General features: G+C 45.6%; 1 protein-coding gene and 3 non-coding genes across 15 annotated transcripts; all 4 read left to right on the top strand.

The window, feature by feature from the left end:
- The first annotated feature begins 1,901 nt into the window (after positions 1 to 1,901).
- Positions 1,902 to 1,983, top strand: TRNAL-CAG (transfer RNA leucine (anticodon CAG)). The gene has a single exon. It is a non-coding gene; the product is annotated as a tRNA-Leu (tRNA).
- Positions 1,984 to 9,121: 7,138 nt separating this feature from the next.
- TRNAR-ACG (transfer RNA arginine (anticodon ACG)) lies at positions 9,122 to 9,194 on the top strand. The gene has a single exon. It is a non-coding gene; the product is annotated as a tRNA-Arg (tRNA).
- Positions 9,195 to 9,651: 457 nt separating this feature from the next.
- TRNAV-CAC (transfer RNA valine (anticodon CAC)) lies at positions 9,652 to 9,724 on the top strand. Its single transcript has one exon. It is a non-coding gene; the product is annotated as a tRNA-Val (tRNA).
- Positions 9,725 to 9,979: 255 nt separating this feature from the next.
- HMGN4 (high mobility group nucleosomal binding domain 4) lies at positions 9,980 to 18,038 on the top strand. Of its 12 annotated transcripts, none has more exons than XM_047732785.1 (4): positions 9,981 to 10,118; positions 13,578 to 13,622; positions 13,743 to 13,814; positions 16,306 to 18,038. In XM_047732785.1, exon 4 carries the CDS (start codon positions 16,380 to 16,382, stop codon positions 16,650 to 16,652), a length of 273 nt encoding a protein of 90 aa, XP_047588741.1. In that variant the 5' UTR covers positions 9,981 to 10,118; positions 13,578 to 13,622; positions 13,743 to 13,814; positions 16,306 to 16,379; the 3' UTR covers positions 16,653 to 18,038. The 12 variants fall into 12 exon arrangements, with proteins under 12 accessions (XP_047588744.1, XP_047588741.1, XP_047588740.1 ...); XM_047732784.1 differs by having other exon boundaries at positions 16,294 to 18,038; XM_047732783.1 differs by having other exon boundaries at positions 13,743 to 13,880.
- Positions 18,039 to 18,863: the final 825 nt, after the last annotated feature.

Raw genomic sequence — 18,863 nt, 5'->3', positions numbered from 1 at the left:
TCTGAGAACAGAAAGACGATCACAGGTTTCAATCATCTCTGTGATTCCTTGACCTCCCCAAAATCCATGATTTCTTTGACCATTCAAGGAAAATGGCCACCAGAGAAGAGTATTGAGCTGACAGATTCGTTGGAAACATTTGTGTCCCTTTCCAACCCCTCCCATCCCCCAGGTCTATCCTCTTCGCATGAGACACTAATGAGGAAGAACTTACCTGATGAGACTTGAGGCTCTCTTTCAGCTGGCACCAGCTACCAGGGCTAGAGGAAATGATCAGTGTTGGTAGGTCTGGCTTTATTTCCAATTTTCTAAAAGAGACGACAGTGGTCATTGCTGGACCTCTAAAACCCAGAAAGTTTATCTGCATCCTTGAGAGAGATATTTGTCTTCAGAAAATGCTTACATACCATCTCCTCCCATACAACCACTCCAATAATCGGATTTTAACCTTCTCTACAGATTGTTTCCATTTTTTCTCCCGGAGAGGTGGGCTCTGGCTTTTCAGGTACCTGGAGCACCCTTCCTTCGGGCATAGTCACCGTGGCTATCTGCAGTGAGTCACGTGCAGACATGGCGGCACAGGTGGGCGCGCGCACGGAGACCACATCCCTTGCAAGCGCGCTTTGAGCTCCTGCATTTTGATTCACACCTGTTGGGGTCAGAGCCCTGTAGCACAGAGGCTGGAACACTTCTGAATGGGGTTCTTCCACCTTGCCCTTAAAAGAAAGATTCACCCTAAAATAATGATCTCAAACTTGGGTGCACAGGAGCATCCCCTAGGGGTGGAGGGAAATCTTACCAAATACCATTCCCAGGTGGCACTATCCACAGGCTTTCCCGTTTCACCTCCTGCGGATGGCAGAGCGGGGCGTCCGTGAAGAGCTACAGGGTTGTTGTGCTTTAAGCGGGTACCTCGCACACCTGGGCACGGCTGGGAATTACGCGGAGCGCCTACTAGCCGCGCACGGCTGGACTCTCCCCACCCGCGTCCGATTCGGTAGGTAGGGATGGGACTGGGAATTTGCCTTCAACTGGTTCCCTGGGGGTGGGGATTTGGTGCATAATTGAAGAGGCGAAGCACTGGAGTTCTTTCACGGAATTTTCGTAGCCGTGAAGCGCCCAGGAAAGCACGTTCTCGGGTGGACAGAGGCGAGACGACGGGTCTAAAATCCGCCTGGCGGTCAACGGACTAGTTCGAGCTTTGTCTGAAACTCGCGCTTCCGGTCGGTGCTCTTCTGGGTCCTGACCGTAACGCCGGGCGAGAAAAACCCGAAGCAGGTCGCATCTGACCTTAGGTACATGCGGAAAGCGGCTGCAGGAGACGCCTGGTGTCAAGGGCGCCCCCCGCCGGGTTTACGAGATACAGAAACTACTCGCTTTTTGTTTCCTTTTGGAACGATTGCAGTAAAACATCCGTACAGCGACGCCCGCAAATCCTCAGTGCACAAGAGCTAAATGCACTCAGAACGAGAAGCCGGGCCAGCCGGTTCCCGGGGTGGGGGTCGTGGACAGGGGGGCTACGCACCGGCCTGGGAGGTTTACAGGAGAGGCTGGGGAGTCTGCGAGCACCTGCGGGCCCGGCCTCCGCGCACTCGCCGGCCCCGGCCTAGCGCCTCCTGGGACAGCGTGGTACTCCGGGGTCGCGGGGGCTTTCACTATCTACTAGGATGCCGCGGAGAGGAGAGAGAGTGCCCTGTCCGCACCCGGCCCGCCCCTCCCGGGGGCCCGAATCCGAGGTTGCACGGCCCGTGCCCATCGACCGCCCAGCAACCGAACGCCCCGGCGGCTCTCCAAGGCGTACTTTCTCTCACTCTTTCACCAGAGTTCTCGTGTCTTGAGCAAAGGGAATAATGTCTCCTCAGACCCAGAAATAAATTTGGAGCAAGGGCTGTACCCGCCGGGTCAGGATGGCCGAGCGGTCTAAGGCGCTGCGTTCAGGTCGCAGTCTCCCCTGGAGGCGTGGGTTCGATCCCACTCCTGACAAGCCGTTGTTTTCTATTGTTAAACTACTGAACGTATCCCACCACCTTTTCCTATATTCCCCACCGTGGAATGATCAATTTTAAAAAATTCTTATCATCGCTCTAGAATTAAGCACTCTGTACCTGGAAGCCTTTTAAAAACTAGTGATTTTTCATCTTATCTCCTCTTTCTTACATTCAAGAATTGAAGGAATGTTGACTCCTAAATTACACTGATCTTCCCAGGACCCCTCTTTTGTTTTGTTTACTTACAGATTTCTTTCTAATACCCTTTTCTCAATCTCATTTCCTATCCCCCACCCCCATAAGAAATTACTGGAGAAAGGTCATCTTTTTCTTTCTAAATGTGTTTGCAGAACATATACTTTTGGTTTTAGCTCTGAGTTTTTAATTCACGTAAATGACGCTGTTTCATGTATCCCATTCTATTTTTACTTTATTCCTGTCCTACTACGGTGTTTAGGTTTATTTATGTTGCTAGACCAATCGCTTTTAATTGCTGCACAGAGATCTGCAAGCGTGTCTTTGCCTACTCACGCAGGGATGACTCCCAAATTGTGCCCCATGCCTTGTCACCACAGAAAAGGGTGCCATCAGTGAACATCTTCCTGCATACTCCATTGTGAAGCTTTCCTTGACATACAGTGGGAGCATATGGCAGGTCAGGAGGGCCTGGCAGTTTGCAAAGTTTGCACTTCATAACAGGATCCAGGACCCAAGGAATGTGATTTAGAAACACAGAAATTCATGTTAGTGACATCTTCAGAAATATCCCTCAGGTTCAAGTTTCTGATGTCCAGCCTGTTTATCTTAAGCATTAATAGCTAGTTACAAATATTAGCATAGAGTGTTTCTATTTTGAACTCTAAACTTGAGGATATATTATTCTTACATGATTTATTGCAAAGCCACAAGTAATGAAAAATCTCAGGTAACTAGAATATTCTCAAACCTTTCCTTTTTTAAAAAGAAAATCCAATCTAATACCTGCTTACAAAGACGAAAAACAGGGTGAATCTGGTTTTATGATCACTGATATTCAGAATCATTCAGCCTCCTCCTAAATTCCTCAAAATTCACAGAAACGTTCATACATATACTGAAAGAAAAGTGACTTGGTATTTCGTAGAAAGATTGTCATCAGTAAGGTTAGAAAGGAACAACCAAACAAGGTTTCCTCTTATTGCCCAGGTGGCCACATGTTCAGTCCATTTCTGCCCATTCGAGTCCCCACTTGGGCCTTGGCACATAGGACAGAGGAGGAAATGGCATATAGGTGCAAAGAGGAGGAGAATTTAGAGATATCTGGAGGCCCAACAGGTTGGTTCAATGCTATTCAGGCTACATGGGCTCACCCCTGACTCTGCCACTTCTAAGCTGTATGACTGTGTACCCCCATGCCTTGGTGCCTCCTCTTTAAAGTAGGGGAAATAACGGAACCTTCCCTTATAAGGATGCAGCGGGGATTGAGTGACTTAGCGTATGTCGAGTGCTTGGCAAATAACAAATGCCTGGAAAAGAATAAACACCAGATAAATGGTACCTTTTCCCCCCGATAGGGCATCTGCTATCTCTGGGGCCCGTGGGAACTCTGGAGATCCAGAGACAGCACTTGCCCAGGAGGTAGACAGGTTGGCCATAAAGTCAGATAAAAAGCAATAGATGAGTGTTTGCTATCCAGGGTCAAATGGGAAACACAGTCCCTTCTTTCTCCTTCTCCTCACAGGAGAACCACAGCAGTCCAGCTAGAGACTCGACTTACTTTCACAACCAGTAAATTCAAATGCCACCTTTACTGCTTTGGTAACACATGGTCTGTTTGAAAACAAAACAAAAACCCACGAAGCAAAAACAAAACAAAACAAAAACCCACGAAGCAAAAATAAAATAAAACAAAAACAAAAACCCCATGAAGTACATGATACTTATCAACTGTCAAGTCAAGTGCATCTGGGTCTTCATGAGGCCACACATGGTGAGGATACTCAAAGGCCTTTGGGTCATGTCCCACACAAAAAAGAGTTTGAGGTGCAGACACACCTTCTCCCCACTCATTGCTTCCACTTACCCACCCTGGGCCAGCCTCTTTGTACCTCTGATCACATGTCATTTCCTTTGCCTGGAGCACTTTGTCTACATCTTCTCCCCAGGCTGCAGAAGTTGGTTAGAATTCTCACCTGGAATATCCATTGCTTCAGTAACCAGTGCCCTTACCTCAATGGTGCAGATCTACTGAGGGCCTCTGGGCAGGAAGCATCCCAGGAAAGGCATTCCTGGCCCCTGATGGAGCCGGATAGTGAAGCTTAAGTCAGATTCAGTAACAAAGAAAAGTCATGGTCTAGTGTTGACTTCTACCTGGTGACTCAGCTGTCCTCCGCATTTATAGACGTCTGTACTCGAGACCTGGAAGAAAGGCTTTCATGAGCAGAGGATGGGAGGATGTAGTGAAAAATGCCTTTCCATTGCTGTCTGACGCCTATAAAGAAAAGTGGGAGTTAAGTGGTAGAGTGCAGTGGAGGAATTCTCCATAAGAATAGAGTTGTTTCCTGAACTAGTCCTCAAAGTCCTGGTACGTTTTGTTTCTACAGATAGGACAGAGATCATAGTCAACCCTTGACCATCTACATAAAATAATGTGCTCTGAAGGTAAAAGCCAACTGGTGGAACTTCTGCACCGGGTGATGGGGAGCTTGGTGGTGGGAGTATGAGCAAGAGAGTTGCTAACAGCTACAGTGAGGTTCCATTTCTCTTGATTTGGTTTCTGTAGGGCCCTGGCTGCGAGTAGAACTCCAGACTACTTTTCCACTTCCCTTTTTTTTTCCTTCCCTCTTGGAGAGTTTGGGAGTAGGTGCCTCAGCTCTTCTGGACTTCCTCAAATCAGCCTGGAAGCTGCCATTTTCAGGTCTGCCTGTTCTAGGGGGCTAGCCACTCTGATAATATAATCAAGTAGATGCTTCTCCCTGACGACTTCTTTTCTGAAATCTTGATGACAAATAGTGTTCCTGTTGATTTTTCCTTCCAAAAAACTCCGGGCACAAAACCCCTTTTAAATTACTTACTTATGGTTTGTGTTATGCAGCTGGGTTTTAGTGGCTGCCAACAACACATTTATCAATCATGGCTGAGGTTGGCCTTTCTAAAAATACCACCTGCAGATTGGGAGCGTGCATCCGTTTGGAATTCCCTCAGGAAAGAGAATAGAATGACCTGAGATGATGTTGTTGCTTGTAGTTTAACTTAGTGATTTTGCGTGCTGCTTTCCCCGGTTCCTTTAGTAATGTGATAAAATGTATTACATGCGAACTAAAGATGTTGACATCAAGAAAGATAGAATTCTTTCTCCCTAAAAGAACGCAATTTCATCTTCATACCTTCTCTTTGCAAAACAGTCAAAGCGCCTACCGTTAGGCCGTATAAAACGCTTGAGTTAAATTCCATAGGGGAATTTACCCCTAATATTACACTTTGATGGCTCGTCCTCTTCATTGAGGGCGGGAAAACCACAAAAGGCCCCGCTGGGATTCGAACCCAGGATCTCCTGTTACTAGACAGGCGCTTTAAACCAGCTAAGCCACGGAGCCAGCGCGACTGCTTGGATTCAAATCGACAGTGAAAAGGAATGATCTTTGTTTTTGTTGGGTGCATTTCTGGATTTTTTCACCATTGAGGGTCAGGAGCAGTCCAGATGCTTCTCCAGACCCTAAAGATGAAGCAGTTCCCGCTTCGCCTCGGGAAGACCTAAGAAACCGCGCGGCTACAGGAAAACTGAGTCCCCTTCCGGCGGCGCCAGAGGCGTCTAGTCCCAGAAACTGCGGGGAGGGCGGTTCTTCTGCCTGCGAGGGGAGTGTGACCTGCGGCCCGAGGCGGGGAATGCGCTCTGCTCACCCCAGAACTCTTCCAGCACCGAGAATTGGTCCCTCGGGAAGCGAGCTCTCGGTCCTGTAGTTCAGTGTTTAATTAAAAGTCCAGTCATTCCTTACCCCATTTCTTTCCGTAAAATTGGGTTTCACCGGCTTGCTTCTTGCTTATAATGTTGACTAATGGAATTCCAGAGTCACACCTTAAAAATACAAGACTTCATATTTAAAACCCAGTCTTAGACAGAAAGGAGCGACCCCCTCTCCTCTGCAACTAGAGAGGGGGAGAAGCTTTCTAATCCCAAAACTTGTCCAAAGGATCTGTTTGATAAGGTGTCAAATTGAGAGCATTCACAAGAATTTCTATATTGTCATGGGGACTTGTGTATTTGTAACTGTTCCCGGTTTATTCTATTCTCTGTAAAATAAATCTGTCCTTGGGAATGAAATTTGAACAGAGAGCATCAGTGAAACTCCCAAGATTTTACAAATCATGGGGCCATAACTGTGAAAGTAACCTCCCCAACGAAATTATGATTGGCTATGTTGCTTGAAATTTATTGTCATAGTGATAATTCCGAAATCCACATTTCAGTTTTTCTACCCCGTGTCGACATCTGAAGGATTTTGCTGTCACGCCCTAAACGGCAGCAGTTGGCAGTTAACCTCCACCTACATGCATGACGGGGAGTGAGGGGCTGAGTGTGAAAACGTGACTCTACTAGATTTCTCATTTCAGTAAAACAGACAAAGTCTCTGAACCAGTTTGAGACTCCATGAAGTAAGCACCTATTTCTTTAATATTATAAGAGTAACCTCATATTATTATTAGTATGCCTGGAATCAGTATAATCACAAACAGCACAGTCACTTCTCCAACAGCTTTGACCTAACTGTGGCAGGCAGAAAGATGGTAGAGCCAACAGTATTTTGCTTGGGTTTTTCCTTTGGTGAGCAGCTGTCACAGCAATTCTTGGAAGTCAGCTGTTTAACAAGCCAGACACAAATCTTGGGGGGTAAAAACTAAGACTTAGAGCAATCATTTCCAGAAATCTGGGTGTGAATTCTACCTTCTACTCAATTCCCAATGTGACTAGCAAAGACCATGGAAGGGACTCTCACATTGGCTCTCTTGAACACATCTGAAATTGAAGAAGGTGCAGATCTCCACGTCATAGACTGCTGACAACAGGCGAGCGGCAGATAGTGCCATTTTCCATACACTTGAGAGAGAAACCGGAAGGACAGTGTACTGAGACACAGAGGATGGAGAGGAGTCCAGCACTGTGATGGTTAGCCTGATGTGCTCGCTCGGCTAGTCTATGCTATCCAGTTATTCAACTGAACACTAATCTACAGATTGCTACAAAGCTATTTTGTAAATATGGTTAATATCTACAATTAGTTGACCATAATATATATAATATAATATAATATATAATACTATAATATCTACAGTTAGTTGACAGTAATATGGGTGAGCCCACCAGCTGAACCAATTATTATTTCCAACCAGTTGAAAGGCTTTGAAAATAAAATGGAAGTTTTCCTGAGGAAAAAGAAATTTGGCTTCAAGACTGTCGCATCAGATCCTGCCTGACATTTTCTTAAGTACAGGCCCTCCCAGCAGAGTTCAGACTTGCCAGTCCTAGAAATACTTCTTCATTCATTCATATTCTCGTACTAGTTGTGTTTTTTCTGGACTCTGTTTCTCTGACTGGTACAGCCACTGAAGAAAAGACTGGAAACTAGAAACTGGAACTTTCAGAAAAGAAGGCATGGAGAAAGCTCTCCAAAACGAAATGAAAGCCTGCCTCAGCTCATGCCGGCTTGTGAACCTGGCAGAGAGGTTTGAAGCAGCAAGAGAAGCTTTCAAAATCTGCACAACAAAGGGAGGAGAGCAAATGTGGACAGGGCCTCCAGTTCTCTGAGCCGAAGCCCATTTTAGTGGTGCAAGATGGAATCAATGGCTCCAGTGACACCTTGGGACCTGCCCTGTCCATGCTGGGTATGTGAGTAGCATAAAATAGGACCAAGAATTACCTGTTCGCTTCATTTCTGAAAATTCAAGCATAATTGTTCATGTTTCCAAACTTCTTTCAAGAAATCTCCTTTTGCTTCTTATAGGGAGGGGATAGTCTCTGAACTGGGTTGGGAAAATACATTTTTATCTTCACTAACTTGTTACTGAAATTATGGGTTTTCTTCGACTATGAATGTAGGCAACAGATCACAGTTGTATTTCAGACTTTTTGACTATCACTTTCGGAAATCACAAATATTTATATCAAAGTACAGTTGTTAACAAATTGCTTTAAATACCATTTATGCTCATGAGTGCTTTGAAATTACAGTATTTATTAGACCTCCCGCTATATATTGTTATTTAGTGCATTAATAAAGGAGCACAAGTATTACCATATCATACATTTTTAATATTTTAATAACATATTCCAATACAATTGATTGCCCCTTGACATCTTCTGTATTTATCTTTTTTCGTTATATTTAAAAGTTATTTTGTGAGGCAGCCCATAGCCGCCAAAATGCCCTAGGGGTACAGTACAACACCTCATCAGAAGTCCCCTGCTCTACTGTCCAGGGGGAAATTCCTAAGTAGATAGACTTTAATGTTATGCAGAAAGAGTAGCAACATGTATGATCTTCCAAAGGGCTGCTGACATCTTATGAGCTGAAAACAACTATTTTCTAAACTCATCGCGTATGTCCTCAATATCAGGCAGTTTCATTCAGTCCGTTAACAGCTCTCAGCATGTCCGCAGCGCTCCCCGAGGCATGGAGATAACAATTACTTCTCCCAAATACAGAGGCCGACTTCGCACACGGAAGAGATGCTTCTGTGCTTGCTGAGAAAGCAACGAGTGAGAGCATCCATGTGCGTGCCGGCTGATGCTGCTTCCCTAGCCTTCCCGGTTTGTTAGCTTTCCTTCAAGGGCTTATCGTGATTGTTTTACTTAGGTAATGAATGCTTCATGGTCGTAAGCTTCGCGAAGGGCAGGGATCGTATCTCTTTTCTCCTCGGATCGGCTTCCAGCGCCTCGAACGGCAGGTAACACAAGCTGGTGAGCGAACGCGTGGATGCAGGGGGGGCGCGGGCAGAAAGGACGCGGCCGCGGGGACGCAAGCAGGCGGCTGCAGGGGACCCGCCGGGCGCGCAGCTTGGGCAGCGGGGAGCGCGGCCCCAGCGCGAGCGCGCCTCGCCGGGACCCGCCGGCGCCTGCGTCCTCACGAAGGCGGACAGGCGCCCCCACGTTCTCGCGCGGGCCAGTGGCGCAATGGATAACGCGTCTGACTACGGATCAGAAGATTCCAGGTTCGACTCCTGGCTGGCTCGGGCGCGTAACATCTTTTACTCCTTTCCTCTGCGCACACCGCCGAGGAGGTCTATGGAGTCCGAAAATTGGGGCGAAGGGAGGTTTACGTCCAAGTTCTCCAGAGCAAGAAGCCGGCGCTTTTAGCACAGCTGGGGTCGTCACCCCCTGTCGAGCCGGGTCCGCGTCGCCTAGGTGCGCGCGGAATGTGCACGGTGCCGGGGCATGCCCATTGCGGTCGAGTTTCATAAAAATTGAGGACTCTCTATTGTTTTCCTCCAACTGGTCATTTTCAGAATAAATGGTTAAAGATTTGGTTTTAGGTTTGTACACTGCAAGGGCTTGATCTGCGTCCAGTGGAGTGCTTCGTGTGAGCGCTCGAGGTGCACGGACGCACACGCATGTAAACACTCATCTACAAGGACGGGAGGCCGTGTTCTGCAGGGAGAACTGCGCTCTGGAGCAGTGTCTCGCCGCCGCGTTTCCGTAGTGTAGTGGTTATCACGTTCGCCTCACACGCGAAAGGTCCCCGGTTCGAAACCGGGCGGAAACAAGTGGTACTCCAATTTTTAACTAATTGAAATTTTTTCTTATGCATTAAAAAATATATACATAAATACGTTCCCCGCCTTCTGTTATCTTGTGGCCGGGCCGCGTTGCGGAAGCGGCACCGCCCGAGGTGGGTCGGAGTCCCGCGGCCCCGGCGGCGGCCTGACTTATCGCGAGGGGAGAAGCAGCTCTCCCCCGCTCCGACGCGAGGCGGCCGGCAGCCCGCAGCCCCGGAAGCGGTTCCTCGCCGCCCGCCACCTTCCTGTTCCCGGCAGGGCCCGCTGCGCGCGTCTCCCCTCGGCCCCACGGCCCGCGCCGGCCCTGCCCCAGCTGAGGGCACCCGCGCGGCCCGGGCGGCACCTGGGCGCCCGCGCCTCTCGGACGGCCGCGGGACTCGGGTAAGCAGCGGAGGCTTCCGCGCGCGCCTCCCGACAGTGGGGTGGCCCGGCCGCCCCCCGCGTGCTGGGGACCCTCGGGCGGTCGGGCCAGGTCGCGGTGAGGGCCGCCGCCGCCCGCCCACCCCGCCTCTCCACAGTAACGGTACCGCTGGCGGCCGGGAGCGCCAGTCTCCGGGAGCGGCGCCCGCGGCCCCGCAGAGACGCCGGGGCGAAGTTGGGGGAGGCGGCGCGGGCCCGCGGCTGGGAGCGGTCGGGCGGGTGGTCCGGCCTGGCCTGGCTGCGGCCTCGCCCTCCCCGCTGCCTGGCTCTGTGAGGCCTCGCCTTCGGGAGAGCCCACCCGGCGGACGCTCAAGGCCCGCGGCTTCCGCCACCTGGCCCTGTGCGCTCCCCGCCAAAAGAAAGAAAACGAACCCAAAGTTAAGAAACGGACCAGCTGTGGACTCCGCGTGTTGCCTCGAAGCTTGAGGAAAGCCCCTGGCATCCCCTCTTGAAATTCAGATCTTGAGCCCTGTGTGTGGCCTCCGCGACCTCTGGCTGACACACGGCCTGCTTCCGTGGTCATTGCATCCATCAGGGGCTTTCCCGGTGCAGAAAAGTCTGGATATTCCCTGACAGCCTCGGGTATATCCTGAGGGTTGTCTTGGATGTGTTATTACGACTACTCCTGCTTCCGTTGTTTTTGTTCCTGCTGCTGCTACTACTACTACTTTTAGGGCTTAGCCAGGCCTAGTCTCTCAGGCCGCATTGCTCTACGTTCCCTGAAATGAATGACTGCTATGAATATGGTGTTTTTATGGCTATGAAAAAAAGAAAGGATAATCTTTACTTAATGAGCTGTGGTTTTGTTTCTCTTCCTCTCTTTCCCCAGCTCCGTCTCCCCCGTCCATTGTCATACCTTCTCAGAAAAACCCTTGCTTTTACCATCTTGTTAATTTCCTTGTTAGCAAGACAATAGTTAGCTTTGGTATGTGCTCCTAGAGTTGTATCTGAGACATTTTCATTTGAAGTCTCTTCTCGACCGCTCAGAAATACAAGTGAGTTAATGTGGTGCCCTGAAAGGACGCATGGGTCTCAGGGGCCTGGGAGGTGCTGGGAGATCTGTCCTCTCCCATCCCTCTGTGATGCCAGTGGGCAGGAGTCCTGTAGCTGGGAAACCGAGTGTGCCCCAAGACCACCAGTTGCAGATGAGTGACCGTTTCATTGAGTCTATGGCTCTCTGCTTCTCTTCCAACTAGGTGTTTTCTGGCAAAATGCAGGAGACCTAGGGTTTCAGACACTCTGCCCTTTCTCACCTCTTTCTACCACCCTTTCCTCCCCCAGTCTCCCTCAATGCCAAACAGAAGCTCAGGCTGCCCACCGTGGCTGATACTTCCTTTGGAAGGTGGAGAACAAGTGGGCTCTAGATTGTGGCCCATATGCCACGAGAGCTCTTGCTCCTGCGGCACACTGCACCCTGCCTACAATCTTTTATTTTGTTATAGCCTTTATCCTCTCTTTCCTAAGCTTGATGTTAGCAGCCTTCTCCCAGGTCTTCCCTGCAACCCCAAGGTACAGAGCGAAGAAGGTGGCCTCCTGACTTTGGGGGTGGGATCAAGACTAGAACCCAAGTTAGAACTATTTCCCAGAAATCCGGGTCAGTAACAGTCCAGGGAACCAAAGGATGCTGCTGAAATGTGCCTTGTACCCGTTTGCTGGAAATGGGGTGGGGTGTGTGGGATGAGGTAGGTTTTTCTCCATGGATACTGGAGTTAGGCCTATAATGAAAGAGAAAAAAAATATGGGAAAAGGATTTTGAGAGCTATGCAAAATCTCAAAATGAATCTGATCCGAGATGTGTTGTAGGTCCCTAAGGTCTTTACACTCCTTCCTCCTGTGGTAGTCCGCTAGGGCTGCTGCAACAGAATGCGTGTGGTGAGCCACGGAAATTTACTTTCTCACAGTTCTGAAGGCTGGAAGTCCAGCATCGAGATGGTGGCACTTTGGTTTCTTCCGAGGCCTCTCTCCTTAGCTCACAGATGGTCACCTTGCTACCTCTTTGCACGGTTACCCCTCTGTATTGTCTGTGTCCTCATCTACTCTTATATGGGATTGGGACCCACCCATATGACCCCATTTTTCCTTCACTACCTTTTTAAAGTCCCCCATCTCCAAATATATTCACAGTCTGAGGTCCTGGAGGTTAGGACTTCAGCCTATGAATTTGGGTGGGTGGGTGGGGGCACAAATTGAGCTCACATCTGGGGACTGAGATTGACGTAGTAGATATATTATTGACAGAATTTGGAGATTTCCCAACAGTTAACCTCACAGAAGACTGTAGCACACCTGCATCTCCTCATTTTACTCATCATTTGCATATTTTTATTGCAGCTGAAATAACTCTTTGCTTTTTATTTGACTTTTGTGTTTTTAAAGCTACTTCTACCAGTTAATTTAAACTTCGTGGGTCTGCTTCTAATGAAAATATGCAAGTCTTCGTAGCTAACAAAAGTATTCTTTAAAAAGGCTGGAGCAGATGTTCCCTCTCCCCTGAGGCTGCTGAGGGAGAGAAGCTTTCCACATTAGAGAACAAGCAGTCTGGTTAAATGAAGAGTTAAATTGTGAACTTTCCCAGGAATTTCAGTCCGATTCTTTGCAATGCGAAGATGAATATTCAACGCTTTCACTATTTTGTTTGTTCTGTTCTCTGTTAATATAATTCTGTCCTTGGAAGTGTTATTTTAACAAAGGGGAATTGTTAAATTCCTAAAACTTTAAAAATTGTTGCCATGTCTTGATAATTTCTTGCCCTGGCGATTGCATTGAAAGTCCTATCTCTGTGTTCCCAAAGTTATACAATTACTTATATGTTTTATCTGCCCGTTCATAATATTTCTTTTCTCTCACATGCATGATGGGATATTTGTAGTCCTGTGACTTCTCTATTTTATTGTCTAACAAATTATTTCCCCCTTTTTTAATTCTTAAAATATGTTTTTTTAAAATTAGTTGACTTTATTTTTTTAAGACCAGTTTTAGTTTTTCAGAGACTTTATTTTTTTAAGAGCAGTTTTAGTTTTTCAGACAAATTAAGCAGAAAGTAGTTTCTCCTATTCTTGAAGTTTCTCTTATTAATAACAACTTGCATTGGTGTGGTACATTTGTTACAACTGATGAGCCAGTGTTTCCACATTATTCTTAACTGAATTCGTTGTTTACTGTAGGCTTCACTCTTTGTATACAGTTGAGTTTTACTAAATGCATAAGGTCATGTATCTACAATTATAGTGCGTACAGAATAGTTTCATTGTCCTTAAAAGGTCCCCGGTACTCCACCTCAAGTAGTTTCTTTTCAGTTAAAACCACTGTATGGCGAGAACGCTGCCCTCCCCATCCCTCCTTGGCCTTCACGGAAATGAAATGCCTTTTATCCCACTGGCCCTTTTTCCTTATTTGTGTATCTGTCTCCTAATTTGTAAGGTCTCTGGAGAGTCAGCCCGTGGTCTCCCGATAAGCTTCCTAAAGGTGAGTTTCAAGGAACTAATCCATATTCGTGTACTCAGATACAGCATCCAGACAGTGGCCTGTTTTCCTTGAATTTATCTTTATTGTTACCTGCTGTGTTTCGGCCTTTGACATGTGGAGATCATGGCCCCCCTGCTTGGGATGGACTGCAAGGGATCTAACATGAAGAAGACTGAGCCCAGGAAACAGACTGTGAGCATTCCCACACCAGGACTTGGGCTAAGAAACACAGTTTTGGAGTGAGATGGAAGGAGAATGGTATGGAGTGTCCATTCTTTAGGGAAGTGTGTCCTAGAACAAAAGCTCACCCTTTGGTTTTCTCTCTCATTCTCTGGTAACAGAAAGGTCTCTAAAAATATATGCAGAAGGTTTAGAGTGACATTTTCATTTTCTATTCAAGCTAGCACACCTTTGAGAGTGAATGGGAGCATTATAAATAATTATGCCGGGGCAACAGGTATAAACCACGTCACCCTAATACTAGACAGATGATTTTCATGCCATAAAATATCTATCAATGTTGGTTTGCTCATTTTAAGAACAGCTGTCTTTTCCTACCTGTTCTTTTGTGGGCACACCTTTACCATACCCAGAGTTGACCAATGTGATCTCTGGCGTCTTTCTCAATTATTTTCCTTCAAAATTATTTTCTTTATTGTGTCAGAATTTGGACTTAAAAAAAAAAAAAAAGCCTTTTGTTCTGTAAGGATTGTTCACACATTTCTTTAGTGATACATTGGGGGGAGAGAAAAAAGGGAATAAATTAGGCATAAATTCATTCAATGTCTAGGGAAGCATGTTCTCGGCAGAGAGCAGGCGGAATCTCCTGTGTCGGAACGGCAAGCGTGCATCTGAGGCAACAGGGACTTTTTGGCCCTCAGGAATTTAGAATATTTAGAGGCAAGGTAAGAGCACAGTAAGGGAAGAGAAGGGTCCAGCTAATTCCACATTTGCTTTTCAGTGAGTCGCTTTCAGCACGAGAATGTAAGTGTTTCTCCTCTCAATTTCGCTCTGTCCCCAAAGTTTCTTACAAGGTTACCAAGGAAAAAATACTGACTGATTCAAGGCACTTTGCTTCTCCTTTCTTCTTTATACGAACACGTTTCTCCCTGTATTGCACATGAGGGAAAGAAAAAAATGCAGAATGTCTGGTAATTTTAGTTATGGTGAAAAAAATGGGGAGAAAAATAGATAAATTTGATGTTTTAGCACCATTTGTAGGTGCTCACTTTTGTTAGCCAAGGAACATGTTTGCCCACTACGTATCCACATAGTGAGGTCCGGCAAAAACAAAACAGAACAAAACAAGATTTGGAGCAATTTAGGGACAAGATAACACAATTTTTTTTTTTTTTTTTTTTGTAAAACATTGTAGAGTGGGACAGGGCATAAGGTTACAGAAATCCCCAGGGAATGTTTTTGAGGGTGGGGCAGAGGTGTGAGGAGCTAGTCCTGGCTTAAAGCTTTAAAAAACTTCACACAGTGCTTGTGGGTGCCAGCCATCCGCCCAGGTCCTAATGACCCAGACTAAAAATAAATCACTTTCCATTTCATGTATCCCTGAACCTGTCCTTTGGGCTACATACTTTTTAAATGTAGTTTTTATTAATTCTTGGGCAGATACATAAAATGTCTCTGTGTAGAATCTAGAGAATAGTACACCAGCCATGTCATCCTCCCTACCCACCTCTGTTCAAGGGAGAGGATTTTACCTCTACCCCTTTCTCTGGACCCTCTTCCTCTCTCCAACCACCATCCCTTTCTCAACCCCCTTTGATGTGACTACTGTCCCAATTTTTATCTTTATCCCTTGTTTGTTTGTGGGTTTTTTTTTTTTTCAATTTTACTACATGCTTATAGCCTAAACGTGTCATTTACTTTTGTACTTGGAAATGGATCTGTAGTACACATATCTTGCAACCTGTCATTTTTGCCCAACAGTATGTTCTTGAAGATTCATCCGTGTTTTTGCATGTCACGGTCATCTGTTCATTTCTGCTTCTGAATAGCATTCCCTTTTAGAGATGCTACTAAACGTATTTACTCTCTTATTGAAGGCCAGTGGGTGATGTCGGGTTTTGAAATTACAGAGTCACCATAAGCATTCTTGTAGGGATCTCCTCTGCATGTCTCCAAAAATTCCTCTAGGGAAACACTCAGAAGTAAAATTGCTTTCAGAATGTTTTCAGATTTAATACACTAATTTATACACACAGAAACACACATCTCGGCAATGTGTAGCATTTTAATTGTTGTACATCTGCTGAGCCCTTGATTTTGTCCATTTAGTTTCCACCAGTTTGATGGGTGTAAAGTGTTAGTATGCATTTCTCATACTACTAATGAGGTTGAGCATACTTTATGTGCTTCTTCAGCATTTATACTACATCTATGAAGTACTTGTTTGCACTTTTGCTCATTGTTTTAAAATTTTCCTTTTGTCCTTTTCTCATATGTCTGTAGAAATTCTTTATATATCCTGGATTCAAATCCTTTGTCAGTTGTGTGTGTTAGGAATATCTTTGCCCTGCTTATAACTTACCTTTTTACTTTTTCATACTATCTTTGATTTACACAAATTATTCATTTTATTATAGCCAAATTTGAATTTTAATGTAGTTAAATTTGTCAGTCTTTCCCACTTGGTTGACACTTTTTGTGTTTGTTAAAGAAATCTTTCTAGGAGCAGTGTGAGGAAGACAGAAACCGCCCCCCTGCCTGGACTGGCCAAGCCACCTGCCCAGCACTGCTGCCACCATGCCCAAGAGAAAGGCCAAAGGAGATGCTAAAGGTGACAAAGGGAAGGTGAAGGATGAGCCGCAGAGGAGATCGGCACGCTTGTCTGCTAAACCGGCTCCTCCAAAACCAGAACCCCGGCCTAAAAAGGCCCCTGCAAAGAAAGGAGAGAAGCTACCCAAAGGGAGAAAGGGGAAAGCAGATGGTGGCAAGGAGGGGAACAACGCTGCAAAGAACCTAGATGCTTCCACAGTCCAGTCACAGAAAGCAGAAGGCAGTGGGGATGCCAAGTGAAGTGTACTTTTTTGATAGTCTGTACTTCTAGTGACTCTACTGTTTGAAATACTATTTTTCTTTAATCAAGTTTTATAAAAATGTAGAATTTGGGTGTTGTGTTTTTTTCCCCAAACTTAACGTTGTTAGCATACAAGATGCATTGTTGTTGTCCTTTGTGGAAAGTGCAAATACCACTAATAGAATGTCTCAGAAGCTGGCTTGAAATGGGGGAAGATGGGATTTTCTGTCCCTGTTTTTGAAGATTATTCTTGGTTCCCAGGAGAGATTCTCTGACATTCACACATGTCAGCCACTTTGGCTTAGAAGCCTTACAGCACAGAGAAGCAAAACTTCATGTCTTCTTTCCTGATGCCATCAGCATATACTTGACTTCCTGAAATAGTTGTGATGTGGCCTTGGCTCCCCTAAAATCCCATGCTGGGTAACAGTACTCAGGCTTCCTGGTGATAACACCAAGATGGTGTTGCTCCAAAGAGCCAAGATTCCTGTTTGTAGTTTAGATCACTGCATTGATGATCTTAGAGTTTTTAGTTCCTTTCTTCCATGTCTGAGTTGACCTGTGAAAAGATCTTCCATGCCTCTTGTGAAATATCCACCCTTCTGAGAACTCCCGCCTTTTCAAACACAACAGAAGACTGTTGACTTTTGGGGGAGGGGAGTTTAAAAGTTGTAAAATGTTATGGATTGTCCTCCTGGAAATAACTGGTTTTGAAAAGTATCTGATAAAGCTGAATACAAATTAGCTTGATGGGAGGGGGATCATTTCCTACCCAAAGTCATAGAGATATTCTTTCCTGCATTGTAAACCTTTTATAGTCTTGCTTTTCACATTTGTCTTTAGTCTGCTCTGAACTGATTTTTGTGAAAAGTAGGAGATAGAAGTTCAATATAGTATTTTTTCCATATGGATAAGTGGTTGTTGTCCCAGCACCATTCTCTGAATAGTTTATTCTTTTCCCACTGATCTATAACACCAGCTCTTTCATAAGTAAAGTCTCTGTGTGGGTGGGTCTGTTGATTATTTCTTTTCAGTCAATTTGTCTAACCTTGTGGCTGTACCATACAATCCTGAGTACTACAACTTTAGAAACAGGTCTTCATATCTCAGGACAAATCCCACCTCCAAAAAAATCACCACCAAATTTTTCTTCCTTGGGAGTATCTTGGCTCTTCTTAGCCATTTGCTCTTCTGTACAACTTTTAGAATTAGATTGACAAGTTCTAAAACAAAACAAAAATGTTGGAATTTTTATTGGATTTGTACGGAATTTATAGACTAAATAATACAATGTTGAGTCTTCCAATCCATGAACATGATACAGTTCTTCATTTACTTAGCCTTTTTAAATGTCTTTCAATAAAGTTTTATAATTTTCTCCATAAGTGTCTTTTGTTAATATTTCCTAGGGACTTTATACTTTTTGATGCTGTTCTTATGGTGTATTTTTAGTTACTGCGTTTTTCCGTTTTTAGCTAAAGCTGATGTTTATATCCAGCAACCTTGCTAAACTCTCACTAATTAATATGTCTGTATGTTCTTTTGGGTTTTCTACGTGGGTCAACTGTATGTTGTGTATGTGCAGACAATTTTGTTTCTACACAGTTTTATTCCCATTTTTACTCTTTTTTTTTTTTTTAAGATTTATTTATTTATTTATTTATTTGACAGAGAGAGATCACAAGTAGACGGAGAGGCAGGCAGAGAGAGAGAGAGAGGGAAGCAGGCTTCCCGCTGAGCAGAGAGCCCGACGCGGGCCTGGATCCCAGGACCCTGAGATCATGACCTGAGCCGAAGGCAGCGGCCTAACCCACTGAGCCACCCAGGCGTCCCCCATTTTTACTCTTTTTAATGCTAGGAATTGTCCAAGTGCTGGGGGCAACAAAGTCTCTTCTTTCACCAAGCTTATATTCTGGTTGAGCCTGGGGAGAGAAGTAGAAAATACACAAATTTATGGGAGGAGGGGCCTTAAGTAAACAACTAAAAGTGGGTGCAATTTCGATAGGGTGGTTAGGGAAGTCATCGATGATGAGATACTTGAGCAGAGCCCTTAATGAAATAAGGGAGGGGATGTCAATATGTGGGGAAAACACTCCAGCAGACCGGAGGTGAACATGTGTTTGGCTATTTGGCTCACTGAGGAAGAACAAGGAAGTAGAAGGGGCTGAATTGGAAAGAAGATGGATAAGGATGATAGCTGATATGATTGC

This window comes from Lutra lutra, chromosome 6 (assembly GCF_902655055.1).
Source record: "Lutra lutra chromosome 6, mLutLut1.2, whole genome shotgun sequence".
Taxonomy (NCBI): Eukaryota; Metazoa; Chordata; class Mammalia; order Carnivora; family Mustelidae; genus Lutra; species Lutra lutra.
The sequence above is the reverse complement of the archived record's forward strand: the minus strand, read 5'-3'. Positions and strand labels throughout refer to the sequence as shown.

Coding starts and splice junctions, on each gene's coding strand:
- HMGN4 (XM_047732788.1), top strand. CDS start 16,380: ATGCCCAAGAGAAAGGCCAAAGGAGATGCTAAAGGTGACAAAGGGAAG.